We start from the raw sequence: 20,450 nt of genomic DNA, 5'->3' as shown, positions 1-20,450 counted from the left end.
CACTTTATCTTCACTTATGTCAAGAAAATTAGATGGGGGTTAATAAGTTACTTAAAATAGCAAGTGTATCTCTTAAATAAATACGGTCGGAAAAAGTAAGTGTATTTCTTAAATAAATACGTAGGGAGTATACATAGTATAAACTTATGACATACTTTTTTTGTTCTTTTTTAGACGACACAGTTTGATTTTTGACAATATTCATATAATCTATTTTGACTATCAACTGTGATTCTTAAATAAAATAAAATAGTCATGCGAGGTCTCATTGTATAAATTTATAATATCAACTTTTTATAATCTATATACTAAAAGAGACACCAGGAATGACACGTGTCAATTCCTGATGCGATTTTTTTCCGCCAAAACCACTTTCCCAAAAAAAGTGTATCTGTTTTATTTTATTTTTATTCTCTACCTTTTTTATAAACTATTTATGTATGGAAAAAAAATTAGTTTATAAATTATGCCAATAATAGATACGACGTAATAATAATTATTCTAAATTGGTAATATTTTAGTCAAATCGCTATATTAACAATGGAAAATATATCACTCAATATTTTATTCAAATTACCACATTAGCATTTTAAAAATGCATATTAGATGAATAAATTTAAACGAGTATGTTAAAAATGTTATAACTGTGCATTAGTTTGAGAGATATTCATTTAAATATTTTGTGAAAAAAAAAATGATCAAAATCCGTGCGTGCACGGGATCTAATCTAGTTGATAACTAAAGGTATTAGTGAATGAAATATTGTCTTGGCAAATGTGATAAAAATTTGTGTCACCTAAAAATTAACGGAGGAAGTATTTCAATTAAATTTAAATAACCCCTGAATAAATAGTAAGATACCAGAAAAGACCCTAAATTTAAATATTTTCGTAGATCATGCTTTTTTAAGATCATTTTTTCCAAAGTTTATATCAATGAACTTTTTTCGTTATAAATGGGCATAAATCTTAGTGTAGGTTTGTTTCAACTTAAATAATTTAGATAAAATAATATAAGTTCATATAAGACAATTCAACAAAAATAAGTATTTTCAGATAATTTATACATGTAAATAAGTTCAGATAAATTCATGTAAACAAATTCACTCAAATTCACTTAATTGTGCTATTTTACATTTTACGGGTATTAACAGGATTCAATGATCCATGGGCCAAATTAACTAAAACCCGAATACATGAAAATATATTGAATTAGGATACCTTGGACCCGAATAAAATCCTTCAAAAATAGAAAAATGTGACATCCTCATCACTCGCTATCTTCCTTCTACGAAGGTCCCGCCAATCCACAGTAAATAAATCAATTACTGAGTTAGTGGAGTACTAACGAAACATTTAAATGGAAATTATGAGGAAATTCCCTCTAAAACTTCGTCACACTTTCCTCCAAATTAATTACATGTCATCAAACGAGCGGGCCCCACACTCCCACCTCCCCACCCTTGTTGTATTTTGTGTGTGTCCTACATGTCATCATCCCACTGGTCCGATGACTCTCACAAATCACACCCACTTCAAACTTCCTCGTAACGCATTGTGCAATTCCCCATTTTACCCTTCATATTTTGCAATCATCAATAGTAAATCCTTACAACGCCAACAAAATTAAAAGAGAGAGTAACAATTTTTTATTTTTTACTCAATAGATAAGAAAAAGTTAAAAATATAACAATTTTTTTTATTATTATTGTAGAGTATATAGATTAAAAAAATTAAAAGGTTAGTCAGTCAAGTTACATACTCCGTAGATCTATATTTAAGGTACTAACAAGCATTTCACAACTGATAGGTATTAACCTTGTGACTTCACCAACTTGTGATGGTTAAAAAAAAGTACATAATTCTACAAAAATATTTTGTAATCAACTACGGAATGTAATACGAAGTAACATATTATCATTTGTGATTAACGTAAAACTTTGTCAAATTAATTAAGACACTTTAAGCTTTTATGAAAGTTCACCTCCTAATCTTTAAGTTTGCATAAAAGAAATGTTGTCGTTTTTCGACAATTCCAAATCATACAAGGTATGACCACGAGTCCGCGACTATTAAAAAAGTATGTATGACCACGACTATCAACATGTGTGATACTATTGGTTAAATAAACGTGGCAAAGTGATTGTTATTAGTGAAAAACCTCATGAATTTTAATTACCCTTATAGAAACAATGATGCGTAGAAAATCAACGTGTAATGATACTATTTGTTAAATAAACATGGCCGATTGATATCATTAGTGAAAAAACTTTATAAATTTTTACCCTACAAGGAACAATAACGTAGGTATAATAAATGTGGAATCATATAATTGGTAAAATAAACGTGGCAAAGTGATGTTCATAAGGAAAAAACCTCATAAATTTTACCTTGCTAGAAACAGTGACACAAGTAGAATCAACGTGGCATGATACTGTTGGTTAAATAAACGTGGCAGAATGATGCCATTGGTGAAAAAAAATTCAGTCCTAATAAGAAAACAAAGCGGGTATAATTAACGTGACATGATACTATTTGTTAAATTAATGCAATAAAGTGATTTCATTTGTGAAAAATCCCATAGATTTTTACCCTAACGGGAACAACAACATAGGTAGAATCAAAGTGCATGGTATGATACTATTAGTTAAATAAACGTGGCAGGGTGATATGTTATTTGTGAAAAAACCTCATAAAATTTTCCATAACAGAATCCGTGGCGCAAGTAGAATCAACGTGGCATGATACTATTGGTTAAATAAACGTGACAAATTGATTGTTATTGTAGAAAAAAACTTATAGATTTTTACTATAATAGGAAAAATAGTAGGTAGACACAACGACGTATCATTAGAGCTGGCAAATGTGTCGAGTCGGGTCGTGTTCGTGTCAAATATAAATGAGTTTGAAAAATCTCAATACTAACCCGACCCGTTTAATAAACGTGCCGTGTCGTATTGACCCGTTTAATCAATCGTGTAGGAAACTCTTGACACTAACCCGTTTTTTTCGTATCCGATTCGTGTAGTGTATGTTCAATAAAGTTGGCCGGTTCCATTATAAAGATTTATCACCAAATATATTAAATTACAAGTTGTTTTTCTTAGGTGGTTTAAGTTGTGTCAGTTTCGTGTTGTATCTAAACAATAAACTGACCCATTTAATTAAAGTCTTGTGTCGTGGTGAAACCCTTTACACAACCCGTTTATTTCGTGTCTGGTTTGTGTCGTATTGTCGTGTCTTGTCGAATTCTACCAGCTCCATGTGGCATATATGATACTATTAGTTAAATAACGTGACAAGGTGATAAGTTATTAGTGAAAAACCTTATAAATTTTACCCTAATAAAAAAATAAAGCAAGTAGAATCAACATGGCATGATATTTTTTTTTTTTGGTTCTACTACGAGGAGTTCCCACCGCCTTCGGCGAGTGGACTAATCTCCAGCGGGAGTTTGCATGGGTACCTCGATGGGCAGCATCCCTCCCAGTTGAGATTTTTTCCATTCCCAAGACTCGAACCCGAGACCTCGATGGGCAGCATTCCTCCCAGTAGAATCAACATGGCATGATATTATTGGTTAAGCAAACGTGCCAGATGGATGTCATTGGTAGAAAACCACATAAAACTTTCATTACCAAGGAACACAATACCATTCTAAAATCTAGCATGATAGCATCCAAATACCCAATCAATAGTTTCATAAATAACATAACCCTTAAATTTGATACTACATAAATATAAAAATCCAATCTAGAAGTACACAAGCACAAACCATGAGTAAAGGGGCAAAAATGGAGTTTCACAAAGAAGATTAACGCGGCTGAGTGGACGCGGGATATACGACATAAGAGTGAGGAGAGAGAAAATCAATTTGCCCATTTCCATAAATTGATTGACTCACTTTCCCTCTCTCTCTTCCTTTCTCTTTATTCACCTGTGTAAGCAAACTCCCAATCTCTCTCTATCAAAATCAAATTCAGCTCTTTCTCTCTCTGATCCCCTTGTCTTTGATTGATTCCCAGAATTTTTCCTGCTACTGAATCAGTAAAATCTAAAAAAATCCATTAAACAAACAGCAAAAATACCAAAAACCCAGTTTTTATTTTACCCATTTCATGCTTAATAGATGATAATCGATGGTTTATCATCATCTTTGATTAATTTAATTGATAAAGTTGAGTGTTTTAGTGAGAAGAAACCAGAAAAGATGGGAGCTTTGCCTATGCCGTTTGAAGCTTTACCACTTGGGTTCAGGTTTAAGCCGACGGATGTTGAATTAATTGATCATTATTTGAGGTTGAAGATAAATGGCAAAGATGATGAAGTTGCGTGCATTAAAGAAGTTGATATTTGCAGGGTTGAGCCTTGGGATCTACCTGGTAAAAGAAGTAACCCTTGATTATTAATGTCATTTCTATGCGTTTCTTCCTTTTTTTTTTTTTTTTGTTTGTTTGTAATCTTTTGTGAACTTTTTGGTGTTTGATTTGTTGGATATTTGAATAATGCTGTCAATTTTGTGGGTTTTTTTTTTGGGGATTGATATTAACTTGTGTTTGATTATTGTTCTTTATAATTTGTTTAATGTTGTATTGTCAGTTCATGATTTATCATTTTGTATTTGATGAAATTGGGGCTAATTTGTGAAATGGGGAGTTAGGGTTTTGCAATGATGATTAAGAACTGTTCGTTGACTTGGTTTGACTTTTTGAAAACTTTTCATTTTGTTCAATATTAGGTGGATTGCTGATTCTTGTTGATCATGGATATAGGCTTTCTTGTTGTGTAATCAGTTCCAACATGTCTTTGAAGTTTTTCATGAGGGTTTTGCTGATTATTGTGCTTTGTATGTTAATGCTGTGGTTCAGATTTGTCAGCAATTAGAACACTTGATCCTGAGTGGTTCTTCTTCTGTCCTCGTGACCGCAAGTACCCCAACGGTCAGAGGTCGAATCGTGCTACCGAAGCTGGCTACTGGAAGGCCACTGGTAAGGACAGGAGCATCAAATCGAGGAAAATGGGGTTAATTGGAATGAAGAAGACTCTTGTGTTTTACACAGGACGAGCTCCCAAGGGGCAGCGTACCAATTGGGTTATCCATGAATATCGTCCTATGATTCAGGAGCTTGATGGCACACACCCAGGACAGGTATATCTAAAATCCCTTGTGCTACAGATTCACATACCAGTATTATTTTACTTATTTCTTGTTGCCTCTTGTCCAAGTCAGCCTATGCTATATTTTGAGAACTTGTGTGTGTGTGTGTTTGTGTTTGTGTTTGTGTTTGTGTTTGTGTTTGTGTTGTATTATTGATGTTGGAGGGACAATTTTATTTTTATGTGATAAGAAAATTCCAACTTATGGCAGTTAGGTTGAGCACTTATTTGCCTTCTGATAGTTTTCACTTTCAGTATGTGTATCATATCGTTGCATAGGAGAATAATGATGCCACTTACCTGGATATATTTTGAGTTTGTACTTATGATATCAATGTGGGTTTCTTTGCTTGTGAATGTAGTGAATAGTGTTTGTAAGGTTATGAAGGGAAAGGTTTATGAAAGTTGAATGAAGTAAAAATGAAAATGTTAGAAAAGTTCTCCTTCTCCCCTGTTTTTTTCTTGCTCCTGTCTTCTTTGGTTGGTGCCTAGGCTAGAACATATTCATGGGTGCAGTTATGATACTATGCTTAATAACTCGAGGGTGTTGTTTCTCGATTTAGTACAGGGAATAGGATGCCTGGTAAAATATGGCCGGTCTTCTCGGTATAGTAATTGACGAATGACGATGTATTTCCCAACAACAGTGCTTCAGAGTTTAAAATTCCTGGTTTCTCACTTCGGTTATGATACTTTTATTTTGCTAATGATTTCCTTTTCACAGGTGGCTTTTGTTCTTTGCCGCTTATTCAAGAAAGCGGAAGATCTGAAACCAGATGATAATGAGGATGGTTACCATACCGAGGAAGTTGAAACGAACATTTACTCACCTACTCCAACCAATGTTTCACAGAAAGACGTACGGTCGGAGCCCATGCCGAGGAAGATCAGTGAATACCGTCTTGATGATGGTTCACCGGAAGACTTACGGTCGGAGCCAGCGGTTGTTCAGGCATCTCCTGTGTCTGTCGAGCAAAGCGTGGAGCAACAAATGACATCTGAGACTTTTGTAGTCAAACCTTGTGATAGTATAACATCTAAGCCAGTATTGCCTGATCATCCTCGGGTGAACAAAGAAGTGGTGCATGAGGTGAGTATACCACTGAAATCCTTGTTTCAATTTGTTTCTACTTGCCCTTCATTATGGCGATTAACTATTTGTCAACATGTTGTTTTGTGTTGTTTGTCAGGTGGATTCCTATTTCAATGAACCTTTTAACTTCTATGATGCCCCGGATTCGTACTATCCATGGCAGTCGATGCATACGAACCAGGGACCAATTGGCATGGACGACATTTTCCCTTCAGAAATTGGTGATAGTCATAATGGATTGCACTTACAGGACATCAATGGAAAAGAACAAATTTCTGACTTCATGGATTCTGTTATTGATCCAGATGCACCCTACTACAAGGAAGCTGTTCACCAAGGGGAAACATACATTGAAAATGATGTGTGGAAGAATTCATCTATCAAGGAGAGCGGATCATGTAGCGGGTCCGATGTTGAAGTAGCCCAACAGAAGGTAGGGAAGACCTTGTTAGCTACCTTAAACAGTAATGAACCTGGTCAGGGGAATTCGTTGCTAAGTCAAAGTACTGACTCGCATAATTAATAGTTTTAATACAAGGGTCATAATAACTACACTAATAAAAGGCTTAAAACTCATACTATGATAGACTAGTCAAATGATACTTTGGATGGGGGAATGAAAGAGAAAACACTAGTTTTAAGTGAAATCACCAAATTAGGGGGAAAAACTCAAATGATATTTTGCCTCCTGCAAAAATGGAACTTGCTGAGAACAGGAATAGGTCTAAGTCTGAGATTCTATAACATCCTCAATACGTGTTCTTTGTACTAAGAGTCAGTAGCCTGGATAACTTGGTTGTTCATTTCTTTTGCGGAGGCAATCTGAAGGCTGTAGTGGACCGAGTTGGTACACTAGTGCAGACATCTGGTTTGATCCGAAAACTATGATAGTAAAAATAATAATTAGGATTGCTTATCAGTGTTCACCTTATTGCACTAATATTGATCGATATTTGCCTAACTACCTTTGTGCTGCCTCTAAACTTGGTGGATGGTTGGCTTTGGTCAATATATCTGGTGGTTGTGGATGAATGTACTGATGATGTTATTTTTATTGTACAGCATGATGTGGGATTCATTAGGCAGAATTATAATGAACCAAAGGGCTACGAGGAACTTCTGCAGAGTTGCCTTCTGGCTGATGATGAAAATATCTTCTCTGATGATGCTGTGGATCGATTCATCAACCCCCTTAGCAGTTACCCTCCAACACTTGGTACCGGCTCTGTGAAGGTTGAAGATGGCAATCAAATTGTTGGAAATAGTGGAATCAAAATAAGGTCTAACCTTCGTGGAAGAGAATTACCGTCTTCAACCTTTGCTGGGCAGGGAACTGCAAATAGAAGAATGCGCTTACAAAAATTCCAGGATGAAGAAGAAGAAGAATCAAACTTCACAGTTACCGAGAGAAGTTGTTCTCCTACAATTGCTCCTCACGAGGATTTCATCTGCTTAACAGATCTTGTTGACAACGCCACTACTGCAGCTGATGAAATTGGAGTTGTTGAAACCGGAATCAAGATAAGAACCAATCTCCAGAGAACTCGGCCAAGTGCAGCAAAATCTGTGGAGCAAGGAACTGCAAATAGGAGAATTCGCTTGCAAAAGAGATTCACTTCTGCTGCTGAGGCAGAAGTCTGTAAAACATCAGTTGCAGAGATAAGGAATTCGTCAGTAGAAGTTCGTGAGAAGCAGTGTGCTGATAACTCTGAAGGCAGACCTGATAAAAATGATAGTAAACTTAAGAAGTCAACGCCGGTGCATATGGTGATTAAGGTAGTTGTGGTTGTTTTCTTGTTCATGGCTTGTTTTGGGCTATGGATAGCGCGGAGTGTTATTCTACTCTCGAGCTGAATTTTGTATATGAGTGACCCTCGTAAGTTAACGGTTTCTTTAGAGTAAGAGGGAACCCCTAGTACAGATTCTAGACTGGTTTATGTTGTAGGCTATCTCTTTGTTTTTTAGAGTATCTGAGATAGATTGCTGATATATATGTATACCTCATATGACAGAACTCTAAAACTGTTGTCTTTTTGTATATTGCTAGTTTCATCATAGTGATTTCTTCTGAATTTTGGTCTTAATTTCATGTTGCAACAGGGGGAAAAGATGAGGCTGATTAAAGCAGTAAAAGATCACTAAGTAAAATGTTAGAGCACGTGCGCAAAAAGACTTTAGCAATGTTTCCTTTATACGATTATGGTCCACTAAATATTCTTCTTGATAATGGACTAATGGTACCGAATCTTTTCTTCATGCTCTGCTATTGGTGTTTTTTTTTTTTTTTTTTTTTTTTTGGTTTCGCGCATAGAGGTAGCGAGTAAGGGCAAATGATATACTTCCTCCGTCTTTTAATACTCGCAACGTTTGGACTTTTGCCACTATTCATATAATCTACTTTGACTATTCTTAGTGCTTTTTATATAAGATAAAACATAATCATGTGGGATCTTGTTAGATTCGTCTCAATGTGTATTTTCAAAATATCAACTTTTTATAATTTTTGCATAAAGAAAATTTAAGATATAAATGATCAAAGTTGTGCATCGGCATGCGTGAAACTAACAAACGTTGCGAGTATTAAAAGACGGAGGAAGTATGAGATTTGATGCTAGGATTTGGGTGACCAAAATTTTATTAACTAGGTAGTTGATATTCACCAATACTACTAGTGAAGATGAATACAGTTATGAGCGCAAAAAAGGCTCGTCAATCTAGTCTTGTTTCGCCAGCCGTTTAACTCGAGCGTGTAAGATGATCGTAAGTTCATTGATCTTTTAATATATAAATAGTACAAATAAGAAGGAAAAGGAGTCGAACCATATCAAATGCACATGCCGTGAGGAAGAAAAAAACATAGGTAGAATCGAAGTGGCAGAAAACTATAAAGTATTGGTTACATGAACGCGGTAAAGTGATACCATCATTGAAAAAGCCTTATAAGTTTATTTAACAATATGAATTGTGATGTAAGTACATCGACGTGTATAAAACTACTAGTTAAATGAACGTGGAAAAATTAAACGATATCACTAGTGAAAATATCTTAAATTTATTCACTATCACGCGCTATAGTTTTCTGGCTCTAAGAGCTTGCGAGATAGAGAGAGACCAACACTTAGATTGCATTTAAGTCAAGTAATGAGGAAAATGAATAATGGCGTAGGTAGAATGGACATGGCAGAAAACTACTAGGTAAACAAACACGACAAAGTGATATTATTAATGAAAAAGCCACATGTATTTATTAAGCGTTTCAAATGTATATAGTAAAAACAATAAGAAAATGAATTGAAGCAATTATTTTGGTAAAGAAATTAGTAGGGAGAAACATGAAATTTAATTTATGCAGAATTGACATGGGAGAAACTCAAGAAACTATTCGTTAAATTAACATGAGAAAGTGATATGAATGGTGATAGTAAATTCATCAATCTTTATAAGTATATGCACTCCACGTATTAAGAAAAAGTTCAAGTAAAATTAAAGTAAGAAGGGAATGAATTGAAGAAAATATCGTGTCAAAGAAATCCCTAATGAGATTAAGAAATACACCGCAAGTAGAATTAAACTGGAAGGAAATTACTTGTTAAATTAACATAGTACATTGATTTCATTGTTGATACAATACCTCATAAATTTCTTAATTTTGTTTTAGTATGTACATAGTTCATGACAAGGGAAAGAATTGAATCAAATCTCGAGTTATAAAAAAAGGTGTTGAAATTAGAAATTAGTGTAGACAAATGACATAAAGTTACTAGTTAAATTAACATAGCAAAGTAATATCTTATAATTTTATTAATCTTTTTACATGTACATAGTTGGTAGAAGAGAATGTAATTCTTCTCATAACTTCAGTATTCTCCTACATTTAATCCGATTCGCATTAGATTTTTGTAATTCAACTAGTTAGTGCCCCGGGCGATACCCCGGATAGTAGAAAAATGGATTAATTAGATTATTATATAACTCGTTTTGAGTCTAATTTAATTTGTTATATTACAATACATCTTGCTTTGAGTATGTTTTAATAAATTTTAACATGTAAGGGTTACTAACTCGTAAAAGTACTGACTAATTAGTAATGTGATCGAGACTATTAATAAATGATTCAGATCATTTTTTCCATTATATTGACTTAATATAATTGTGCACGTACAAAAAACAACAAAATGAATTGTGACTTAGTGGTTAAAATATGTCTCTACCAAATGAGAGGTCGCAGGTTCAAAACCTATAACTAACATTTTTTCGTGATCAAGAGATGGCATTCCTTGCCTTGGAGTTTTAATAGTAGTATAGATTAGGACTAATGCGTTAGAGCATTGTTAATAGACCTGGTTATTGGACAGGGTAGTCCAATGGATATAGGGTTAGGGTCAAGTTAATAGGGCTCTTATTGGACAGGGCTCTTATTGGACAGGGCCTTTATTGGACAGGGTCATTATAGGGTCAAACTTATACTACAATTAGTTTGAAAATAAAAATAGTAATGATACAAAAAATTACATGCATAGCTTCGTATTTACTTGTACTTGCACATGGCTCTTTTGTTTTTCATTTTTCATTGCTCGTTTATTGACCCGCCCAATAATGACCCGCTATTGACCCGCGACCCGCTTTTGACCCGCCCATTATCGACCCTCTAAAAATGACCCTTTCAATACCCGACCCTCTTTTGACCCGCACCGACCCTGACCCGCCCCGCCCGATAACCAGGCCTAATTGTTAACCATGTGTATTTTTTTGCACTTGGTAAAATATAAGAGAAATAAAAATTGAGATTAGGGTCTTAATGGTTGGGAAAATTTTGCACTTGGGAGTGGAAAACCAACACACCCCCTTTTGATGCAAGCTTGGGACTAAATTAACATATAAAGAACGAGTTTAGGGAGGCTTATCCTCCTTAATTACATCTGATAGGAAATCTGGTGGTATATCCCACAAAATTACTTGATTATACAAAGAATTATCCGTTCTACAGTATTTAGCTAGGCTATCTGCTAGTCTGTTCCCATCTCGTTGCTCATACTCCAACTTCAGAGATTCATTCCTCCTCATAACTCATAAGGTCCCTAAACCCCTTTGACATGGAGATCTTTTAGATTTGGGGTGGTAAAATTCACCCAATCTTAACCCGCCATGTGGCATAACATGGAAAATCTTGTAACGATTAATTTTCAATGATAATTTTTTTATACTTTTGATTAATAAAAATTAAATAAAATTACAATCGGTCATAAAAATTCGAGATCTACAAATAGATATGCAATTTTATATATTGTAACGCAATATTTTTTTTCATTTTTTCTCTAATTTGCTTATTTACAACTGTATAGATACCAAAATTTTAATTAGTCGTCTTCTAATTTTTTATTTTGGGACGAAGAGAGTATATAAATATTGGTCAACATGAAACATTTTAGTTAGTGAGTTCACAATATCGTGTAAAAAAAACACCAAAAATTGAAAACCTCAACACCCCTTAACTCCATCGAATAGCTTCACCACTTTGGTTCCTTGACTTCTCGTTGTCATAACAATAATATCAAGTGTCAAGTACTAATTCAGGATTTGTTGGCCACCATCAATCACACACCAAAAAAGAACAAGGAAGAAATTAACCCAGCCGTCTAAAACCAACAAACACCAGTCAGCCATGGTGGTTTCTTCGTCGATATCTCCCGCCTCCTCCCATGCCGTCTTCTCCAACACATTGTCTCGCTCCGATATCAAACTTTCCAGATGCTTCCTTCCTTCTTCTACTCGCCATTCACTCTCCTCTCTCTACTCTTCTCCTCTCCCAAGGTTCCTTCGATTTTTTATTTTTTTTATTTAGGCATTCATTGTTCGAACTCTAGGTTTTTTTTTTTTCCTGTGTTATTATTTTTAATTGATTTTGATTTGGTTTGATTTGAATTGTGTTTGTTTGCATGCTTAATTTCTGGAATTGTTGTGATTTTTGCATTTGAAGTTAATTAATTAATTAATTGAGTGATTAAAGTTGCTTTTGAAAATGCTAAATTTAGTGGTGGAATCTGCTTTTTTGTTGATGATATATGAATATTCTGATGTCAGGTATTTGGCATTATATCAATATTATGCTGATTTTTATTGTTATGTAGTTTGATTAATCACATTATAAACAAGTGCTAGTGAACCTTTCTTCTCAGGAATTTTTGAATGGGGATGTTAATTAACATTTAATTGGCAGGTTTTAACTTTTCAAAAGTTTGACATATTTTCCTTCAAGTTTGGGAGTACAAAAGAACAAATTCCTTTTTGAAAAAATTGAAAGAGGTCTTGAACTGAGCCAGTTTTATTAAAAAATGGGGATGCAGCTGCTTCCTTCGGGAGTTTTATTACTTTTATAGGTTTCTCATGGATCAAAGAGTGAAGCCTTTGTTCACTAAGTTGATTTTTAGGAATTATATTTTACTAAATTTAACTGATTTCGGATAAATTGATCCGATTTTTATTGATTAAAACTATTTTTTGCTGAATATGATTTTTACAAGCTCGAAAAGGGGGCTTAATTGTTGTTAGGATGACCTAGCCTATTATTCCCCAGATTATGGACTCATAGTGTGTTTGTTGTTTCCATTTGGAATTCAATATCATCTTGAAAGGGTGCTGAGTTTCATGTTCTTATTTTTTCTGGTTGTTTCAGAAAGACTTTGGTATCTCAACGGGGAAAGCGGTGGCTGTGTCCTGGTTACATCCATGCGTCTACCAAAGGTTGATCATTTTTCTTAGTACTAGTTTAGAATAAATCAAGTAATGATCTAGTTTACTATAAGTGACCTGGCAAGATGACTATACAACTTTCTCATTGGCATTACTCATACTTGTTGGCAGCTGCTTCTTTAGAGGCTGCGGTTGAAAAGATCGAGCTGCCTAAAGGTGACATGTGGTCTGTTCATAAATTTGGTGGGACTTGTGTTGGAAGCTCGGAGCGGATAAAGAATGTTGCGGAAATAATTATGAATGACACTTCCGAGAGGAAGTTAGTGGTTGTATCTGCTATGTCGAAGGTCACTGACATGATGTATGATTTAATCAAGAGGGCAGAATCACGGGATGGTTCGTTTATGTCTGCTTCGGATGCTGTTTTAGAAAAACACACTCAAACAGCGAAAGATTTGTTGCAAGGAGATGAGCTTTTAAGTTTCTTATCAAGGCTTCATGATGATATAAATAATCTTAAAGCAATGCTTCGTGCAATTTCCATAGGTATGAGTGCCATCTCTCAGTTTTTAGCTTTTCTTGCATATGGTGAAAACTGCTTCAATGTCCTTGATATTGTTAGACTTATACTCCCTATGTTGTTTTTCAAGGACACTATGTTTCTTAATTGATATGACATATTTCACTTATTGGACTCCCCCCACCCCCCTTAAAAAAATGGTAGTCTTTTTACTTTATTTGTTATTATTATTAGCCATGGTTGTGCCTTATTCTTGGAAGAACTCGTAGGAGCTCTTCCTTTATTGATACGTTGTTGTTTGTGATTGACTCCTGCCACTGATTGAGGTCCGATGTTGTAGTGTTTGATGGCACCCTTGCCTCTTATTAACATGAATAACATTGACATCTAATGATGGTGTGCAGAACATTATGAACTAATTACCCGGTACTTATTTTAAATCTTCTTTCACAGCTGGTCATGCTACTGAATCGTTTACTGATTTTGTCGTTGGACATGGAGAGTTGTGGTCTGCACAGATGCTATCACTCGTCATCAAGCAGGTTTTTCCCATTGGTTAATCATTGTTTAGATAGAATAGTATTAATAATGCAGTTATCATATTAATTCCAACCTTTTCTTGGGTACCCATTTCCTAATGTGCAGAAAGGATACGACTGTACATGGATGGATACCAGGGATGTCCTTGTTGTAAATCCAACAAGTTCAAATCAAGTTGATCCAGATTTTCCAGATTCTGAAAGAAGACTTGACAAATGGTTTTCCAATAATCCATCGAGAATCATTATAGCAACTGGATTTATAGCTACTACCCCTGAAAACATTCCAACCACTCTTAAGAGGGATGGGAGTGACTTCTCTGCAGCAATAATGGGTGCTCTTTTTAGAGCTCGTCAAGTTACAATCTGGACAGATGTTGACGGTGTATATAGTGCTGATCCTAGAAAAGGTCTGCACTTGTTTAACTAGATTTTTTTTTTTTTTTTTTAGGTCATTGTTTTATGAATTCTATTCAAGGTATGTTCTCTCATGATTGAAATCAACTTGTTTGCAGTAAGTGAAGCTGTGATACTTCCCACGTTGTCTTATCAAGAGGCTTGGGAGATGGTGAAGTTTAACTCCTTTTTACTGTGCTTTTAAATTTTGTGGCTTACATTTTCTCGAAGCTTTGCAGTAGATATGTATTTAACCCTTACTTGACAGCATGTTTGTCATAACCAATGCGTCATCTCATTCTAATAGTTTATCTAATTTTCTTGCAGTCGTACTTTGGGGCAAATGTATTACATCCTCGGACCATTATTCCTGTGATGCGGTATGACATTCCAATTGTAATAAGAAATGTATTTAACCTTGCGGCTCCTGGGACAAAGATATGTCGTCTTTCTGCTGATGAGAATGGCGAGCATCTACAATCTCCCGTCAAAGGGTTTGCGACAATTGATAATCTGGCCCTTGTAAATGTTGAGGGGTAAGATAACATTTTTTGATGCGGCTTATCTTTATATCTTCATTTCTTATTACTGTTCCCAATTAACTTGGACAATCCAATTTGCACTTGACAGTACTGGTATGGCTGGTGTTCCTGGTACTGCTAGTGCTATTTTCAGTGCAGTGAAGGATGTAGGGGCTAATGTTATCATGATCTCTCAGGTATTTGGCCTCCCCCCCCCCCCCCCCCCCCCAAGTCCCCAACACACACACATAATTTTAGGGTTCACGTCCTGGTCTTGGCAATGACATTGTCATATCCCTCAGGTTCCTTTCAATTTCTTACTTGTCCTGGAGAAGTGAGATTTGAATGCTCCCAATTAAACATGTTAGGTTTCAAATGTTTGTTTCTAATGCAGGCAAGTAGCGAACATTCCGTGTGCTTTGCTGTGCCTGAGAATGAAGTAGACGCTGTGGCTGATGCTCTACGGTCTCGATTTGGCCAAGCTTTAGAAGCTGGTCGTCTCTCGCAGGTGACTCATTTTCTCCAAGATTTTGTGATATCTCATGTTCTGCTTGCTCGTTATGCCATTTTCTAAACTAGTGGAGCTCTTCTCAGGTTGCTATTATCCCCAACTGCAGCATTTTGGCAACAGTTGGGCAGAGAATGGCCAGCACACCTGGAGTTAGTGCCACTCTTTTTAACGCACTTGCAAAGGTTAGTAAATACTAGTACTCCGTAATTTTTTATATTACCGTTCTTATTGATTAAATCTCTCTATCTGTGATGCTTTCATATTTGACGTCTTATTCCCTACTTGTTTTTTTAACATATTCTGTGTAAAACTTATGTGGTTACCATTAACTTTATGCAGGCCAATATTAATATCCGCGCTATAGCTCAAGGCTGTTCTGAATACAACATTACTGTGGTAGTCAAGAGGGATGATTGTATTAAAGCCCTGAGGGCTGTGCATTCCAGATTCTATCTCTCAAGAACGACACTTTCTATGGGAATCATTGGGCCAGGACTGATTGGGGCAACTCTTCTTGACCAACTTCGTGATCAGGTGAATTGACGAGAACATCTGAATTTTTTTGTGTTCTCTTCTGTAGCTGGTGCTGCAAGCGTGAAGTTCTGAAATTAGATAGTGTTTTTCTCTAGAATGTGAATGTGTGAAATTTGTCACAGGCTGCTGAGTTAAAGGAGAAGTTTAACATTGATTTGCGTGTTATGGGAATCACAAGTTCAAAGAAAATGCTTCTTTCCGATTCGTAAGTTTTGTTATGTGCTTTCCTGTTTTACACCTTTTTTTCCCCCTTTTTGTTTTTATGAGTAAGTGTAAGATATATTGAAACTTAAACAAAGGGTTACAAACTCAGCCCAAGATTTAGGGAACAAATCATCTAGGATGGAGTACTCCGCTAAAAAAGGGACAAAACACCACTGCCAACAGCTCAAAAAAGAAAATACCTAAGCAACAACTTTACAAGTTTCGAAACCAATCACTATCTTGTACACTAATCTTCTTAGGAAGAATACTATAGATTCTGTCTTTCACCATACTTTGAATATGCTTTACAGTATGCTCAACAGTTTGAACTTTTTGGTCCCAAAATGAGTCGTTTCTAGTCTTCCAAATTCAATAAATCAAGGCAGATATTGCAGCAATCCAAACAGACCTTCTGAACTTGGAGCCCTGACTTCTTTTATTAATCCACAACACCACCCCCTGAAGACACTGACTAGTGGATCTGAAAATACACCAATAGAGATACTAGGTTGCTTTTATATGATCTGCAGTTGATGAATCCTGTTGTCTTGTGGGTCCATTTTCTGGAGTTATATTTTATCCATATTGCAGATCTTCATGTCGCTTAGTTAGACGTCAACTTTTTCTTCAGATGCCTGTACTATATCATAACTTTGACATGTCCAAATTTGTTCAATAAGGCAATGTTTAAAACTTGTTGATACTAGTAACAAATAGAGCTTTATCTTTTAATGCTTGGTTTATATGTGGCTAAGAAGGTGAGGTTGGTAAGACATATTCTAGAACTTTGTTGTGGTTGTTAAAATTAATCGATTTATTATCTTTATGTGTTTGAGCCTGTGTTGCCTAAGTTGCTCACTCCCTACCCTCCAAACCACTAACTTGAAGGATAGAGAGAATTTAAAGCGAGAATGAGTGGATTTTCATTATTTCTTTGATGATATTTTCAATGAGAGTTTAACTCATGTAGTCATATTTATACACAACAAAGCCAGCTAAAGCTGAGCTCAAGAAATCAACTAGACAACAAATGATAGAAATCTGGAGAACAGTTACAAGTTACAACGATAACCAATCTCTTTTTAACTGCTTTTGGCTCCAAATCAGTTTTGTCTTGTGCACATATTCAGCTCCCTTATCATAACATGGTCCTCTACCCCTCTTATCCATTCCCTGGATCTGTTAGTAAGCAACTATTGTATCCATCCATGTCATGATTTTTAGAGCTTGTATGCTTGCTGTGAACTGGGAACTCTGGTGACTGATGTTTGATTAACCAGTCTTTTTCCGCTTTTCCGAAATTTTGATGGTAGAACTTCCGGGATGGAAGGTCATAATTTAGGTTTTTCTCAAAGTAGTGTACTTTTTATCTTTTGTCTTTTACCTTGATTGTTCCCTGTTTCAATATTGCGACCGTTCTTTTTTCATTGATGAGAAGCCACTTAACAAGTTTCATATATAATTCTGTCTTCTCTCTACATTTTAGGGGTATTGACTTGTCTAGTTGGAGGGAACAGCGGAATGAGCAAGGACAAGTAGCCGACATGCAGAAATTTGTTCAGCATGTTCATGGGAATCATTTTATCCCAAACACCGTGTTGGTAGATTGTACGGCTGACTCCTACATTGCAAGCCATTACTATGACTGGTTGCGTAAAGGAATTCATATAATTACTCCCAACAAGAAAGCAAATTCTGGACCTCTTGATCAGGTAATGGTTATTTATTATTACGGTGCATGTAGCTAAAATATTCTGTGCTGAACAACCTATGAAAAGTCACTTTCACTGGGTATTGGTGATATTAGATCATTACGGAGTATTATAGGCATATTGGCTAGATTTAGGGTTTTCTTGGATGACTATGTCATTTTCTCATGCACATGCTTTCCTGTCAAATCTTTTCCCCATCCCCTTGTTTGTTTATGTAGAGTGAAGATTGCCTGCAGTGCTTTTCTTTTCCTAATTGTATGTTTTAATGAATGTAACACAATCAGGCAATTTTTCCGTCCTACAGATTTTTTTTTTCTTGCGTTACTTTTGGTAATTATTTGCAATTTAATCTATAGAATCTACTTAAAACAATTGTAATACTTGAATGCTTGATCAATAATCTGCTATCTTTCGCGAAATCACTGCAGTATTTGAAGTTGAGAGCTCTGCAACGGCAATCCTACACACATTACTTTTATGAAGCTACAGTTGGTGCGGGTCTTCCTATAATCAGTACTTTAAGAGGTCTTCTTGAAACTGGCGACAAAATCTTGAGCATTGAGGGTATTTTCAGGTCAGCACTCGCAATTAAACTGTTAGGAACAAAACTTCTCTACTGTCCTGCTCAACCCCTCTCCACGATGCGCTTGAGGAGCAAAAACAAGATTGAAGTTCTCTCTTTAGGGGAATTAAGCGTTTTCTTTTTTGCACGTTCTAATGTCTGTTTCTTGATTTTCATGACTGACATCCATGGACTATTATTGCAGTGGGACTTTAAGTTACATATTCAACAAGTTCAAAGGTGGAAGAAATTTCAGCGAGGTGGTGACTGAGGCAAAACAAGCTGGTTATACAGAGCCTGATCCTAGGGATGATCTGTCTGGAACAGATGTTGCTAGAAAGGTAAACACTATTACTGTGAACATAATAGTGCATATGTATTAAAAGAAACTAAAACAAACTAGGCTTCATGCTGCTTTGCGACTTCTGTTTCCTTATAATGCATATGTATACTGCTATGTGTGATTGTTCATCTAAGCTAACTTAATTGGTAAATTCTTTGAGGGGATGCACCAAAACTTGCTAGGAATCCCATAATATCTATCAGCAATGGGGCTTATCCGCTTATGCAGCAAAAGAACCAAGTTACCTATTATTTCCTTTCTTTGGTGATTTGAAGTTGTTGCATATCTGTTCTATCTTCTCCATTGATGACTTTATGAGATTGAATCTTTTTAGCATCTGAATTGTTACGTAGTACTATTTGTTACAGAAAATACCATTTTGTTTTACAACTAACCTATAGTCCAATACCAATCACTCCTTGCTGAGGGTGGGGTCTTGGGGCGTCAAGTTATAATTTTTCAAAATACAAGCGTTCCTTTCTGTTTCGATTTCAATAGTTTGTTTTCTTATAGAAGCTTTTATGTGGCAGGTAATAATTCTAGCAAGAGAATGTGGATTGAAACTTGAACTTTCAGATATTCCTCCGGAAAGCCTTGTGCCAGAACCATTAAGAGTAAGTATCACCTGCTTATTAAGGAATCCTTGTCCATGAAAACAACTTTTTTCTGTTCGTTTGTAAAGGAGAGACTGTAATTCTCGGAGGTTTTTAAAAAAAATATTTGAGGAACCATGTGTCTTACCTTTCTCTTACTTTTTAAACAAAAATGCGTTAATCTCTTCCATCTCCCCTCTTACGTTCCCTGCCAATTATGACGTTTAAGAGCGGGTTTTTTATTTAATGAAATTTATAGTTAGAAATAATATACTAAGTTCAATAAAATTAGTTAAATTGCTGTTCTACATGGAAAAAGTGGGGAGGTGGGTTCTGTGTGTATCTGTGGTAGATCAAGTATTTCTTAGACACTGACCTGTATTTCTCCTTAGGCTACTGCATCAGGCGACGAATTCATGCAGCAGCTACCTCAGTTTGATGAAGACTGGGCAAAGAAATTACAAGCGGCTGAAGATGCAGGAGAGGTGAGTATTTAAACTTAACATCTAAATTCATTAAACGAGCAAAATATTCACATTTTAGTTCTCACACTCTTGCCTCATGCAATTATTGATCATTTTAAAAAAAAAAATTTGGAATTTATTTGTAAAGGTGCTAAGATATGTGGGAGTGGTGGATGTGACCAACAAGAAAGGAATTGTGAATTTGAAGAGCTACAAGAAGGATCACCCATTTTCTCAGCTCTCGGGATCGGATAATATCATATTATTTACCACAGAGCGGTACAAAGAGCAACCTCTCATCGTTCGAGGTCCTGGTGCTGGAGCCGAAGTTACTGCTGGTGGAGTATTCAGTGATATTTTGCGCTTGGCCTCTTACCTTGGCGCTCCTTCATAGAAGTAGCGAGAAATTGATTAGTTTGTAGCCTCCTCTTAATTAGTTACCTTCTGTCTGAAAGGGCTCGGTTCCCCGATTTTTGTGTTGTTTCAACTGTGTTGACTTGTGCTGAGTTTGCATGTATTGTAGTTGTAACTTATTTCATCAGCAATGAAGATTACTTAGTAAAGCGCAAAGGCTATGGATACACAGAGGGTAAGTGGTCCCTGTGTACCCTG

At 35.7% G+C, this 20,450-nt stretch overlaps 2 protein-coding genes across 3 annotated transcripts; both read left to right on the top strand.

The window, feature by feature from the left end:
- Nucleotides 1-3,837: 3,837 nt before the first annotated feature.
- Nucleotides 3,838-8,333, top strand: LOC110797746 (NAC domain-containing protein 62). 2 transcript variants are annotated; one of them, XM_022002869.2, is made up of 6 exons: nucleotides 3,872-4,381; nucleotides 4,868-5,148; nucleotides 5,881-6,246; nucleotides 6,347-6,470; nucleotides 6,555-6,682; nucleotides 7,312-8,333. In XM_022002869.2, the coding sequence occupies exons 1-6, from the start codon at nucleotides 4,129-4,131 to the stop codon at nucleotides 8,101-8,103; spliced, it is 1,944 nt and encodes a 647-aa protein (XP_021858561.1). In that variant the 5' UTR covers nucleotides 3,872-4,128; the 3' UTR covers nucleotides 8,104-8,333. The 2 variants fall into 2 exon arrangements, with proteins under 2 accessions (XP_021858555.1, XP_021858561.1); XM_022002863.2 differs by having other exon boundaries at nucleotides 3,838-4,381; nucleotides 6,347-6,682.
- Nucleotides 8,334-11,686: 3,353 nt separating this feature from the next.
- On the top strand, nucleotides 11,687-20,401 carry LOC110797740 (bifunctional aspartokinase/homoserine dehydrogenase 1, chloroplastic). The gene is made up of 18 exons (XM_022002857.2): nucleotides 11,687-12,060; nucleotides 12,923-12,990; nucleotides 13,111-13,485; nucleotides 13,913-14,001; nucleotides 14,105-14,408; nucleotides 14,514-14,566; nucleotides 14,722-14,930; nucleotides 15,025-15,112; nucleotides 15,310-15,423; nucleotides 15,510-15,608; nucleotides 15,766-15,960; nucleotides 16,083-16,165; nucleotides 17,651-17,876; nucleotides 18,305-18,450; nucleotides 18,644-18,779; nucleotides 19,312-19,395; nucleotides 19,767-19,859; nucleotides 19,987-20,401. The coding sequence occupies exons 1-18, from the start codon at nucleotides 11,912-11,914 to the stop codon at nucleotides 20,230-20,232; spliced, it is 2,757 nt and encodes a 918-aa protein (XP_021858549.1). The 5' UTR covers nucleotides 11,687-11,911; the 3' UTR covers nucleotides 20,233-20,401.
- The last annotated feature ends 49 nt before the right edge of the window (nucleotides 20,402-20,450 follow it).

Source organism: Spinacia oleracea, chromosome 3 (genome assembly GCF_020520425.1).
Source record: "Spinacia oleracea cultivar Varoflay chromosome 3, BTI_SOV_V1, whole genome shotgun sequence".
Classification (NCBI taxonomy): domain Eukaryota; kingdom Viridiplantae; phylum Streptophyta; class Magnoliopsida; order Caryophyllales; family Amaranthaceae; genus Spinacia; species Spinacia oleracea.
The sequence above is the reverse complement of the archived record's forward strand: the minus strand, read 5'-3'. Positions and strand labels throughout refer to the sequence as shown.

Excerpts from the sequence above, each read along its gene's own strand:
- LOC110797746 (XM_022002863.2), top strand. The coding sequence starts at position 4,129 with ATGATAATCGATGGTTTATCATCATCTTTGATTAATTTAATTGATAAA. Across the intron at positions 4,382-4,867 it reads TGAGCCTTGGGATCTACCTG|ATTTGTCAGCAATTAGAACA; the intron begins GTAAAAGAAGTA and ends GCTGTGGTTCAG. Across the intron at positions 6,247-6,346 it reads ACAAAGAAGTGGTGCATGAG|GTGGATTCCTATTTCAATGA; the intron begins GTGAGTATACCA and ends GTTGTTTGTCAG.
- LOC110797740 (XM_022002857.2), top strand. The coding sequence starts at position 11,912 with ATGGTGGTTTCTTCGTCGATATCTCCCGCCTCCTCCCATGCCGTCTTC. Across the intron at positions 13,486-13,912 it reads GCTTCGTGCAATTTCCATAG|CTGGTCATGCTACTGAATCG; the intron begins GTATGAGTGCCA and ends CTTCTTTCACAG. Across the intron at positions 18,780-19,311 it reads GAACAGATGTTGCTAGAAAG|GTAATAATTCTAGCAAGAGA; the intron begins GTAAACACTATT and ends TTTATGTGGCAG.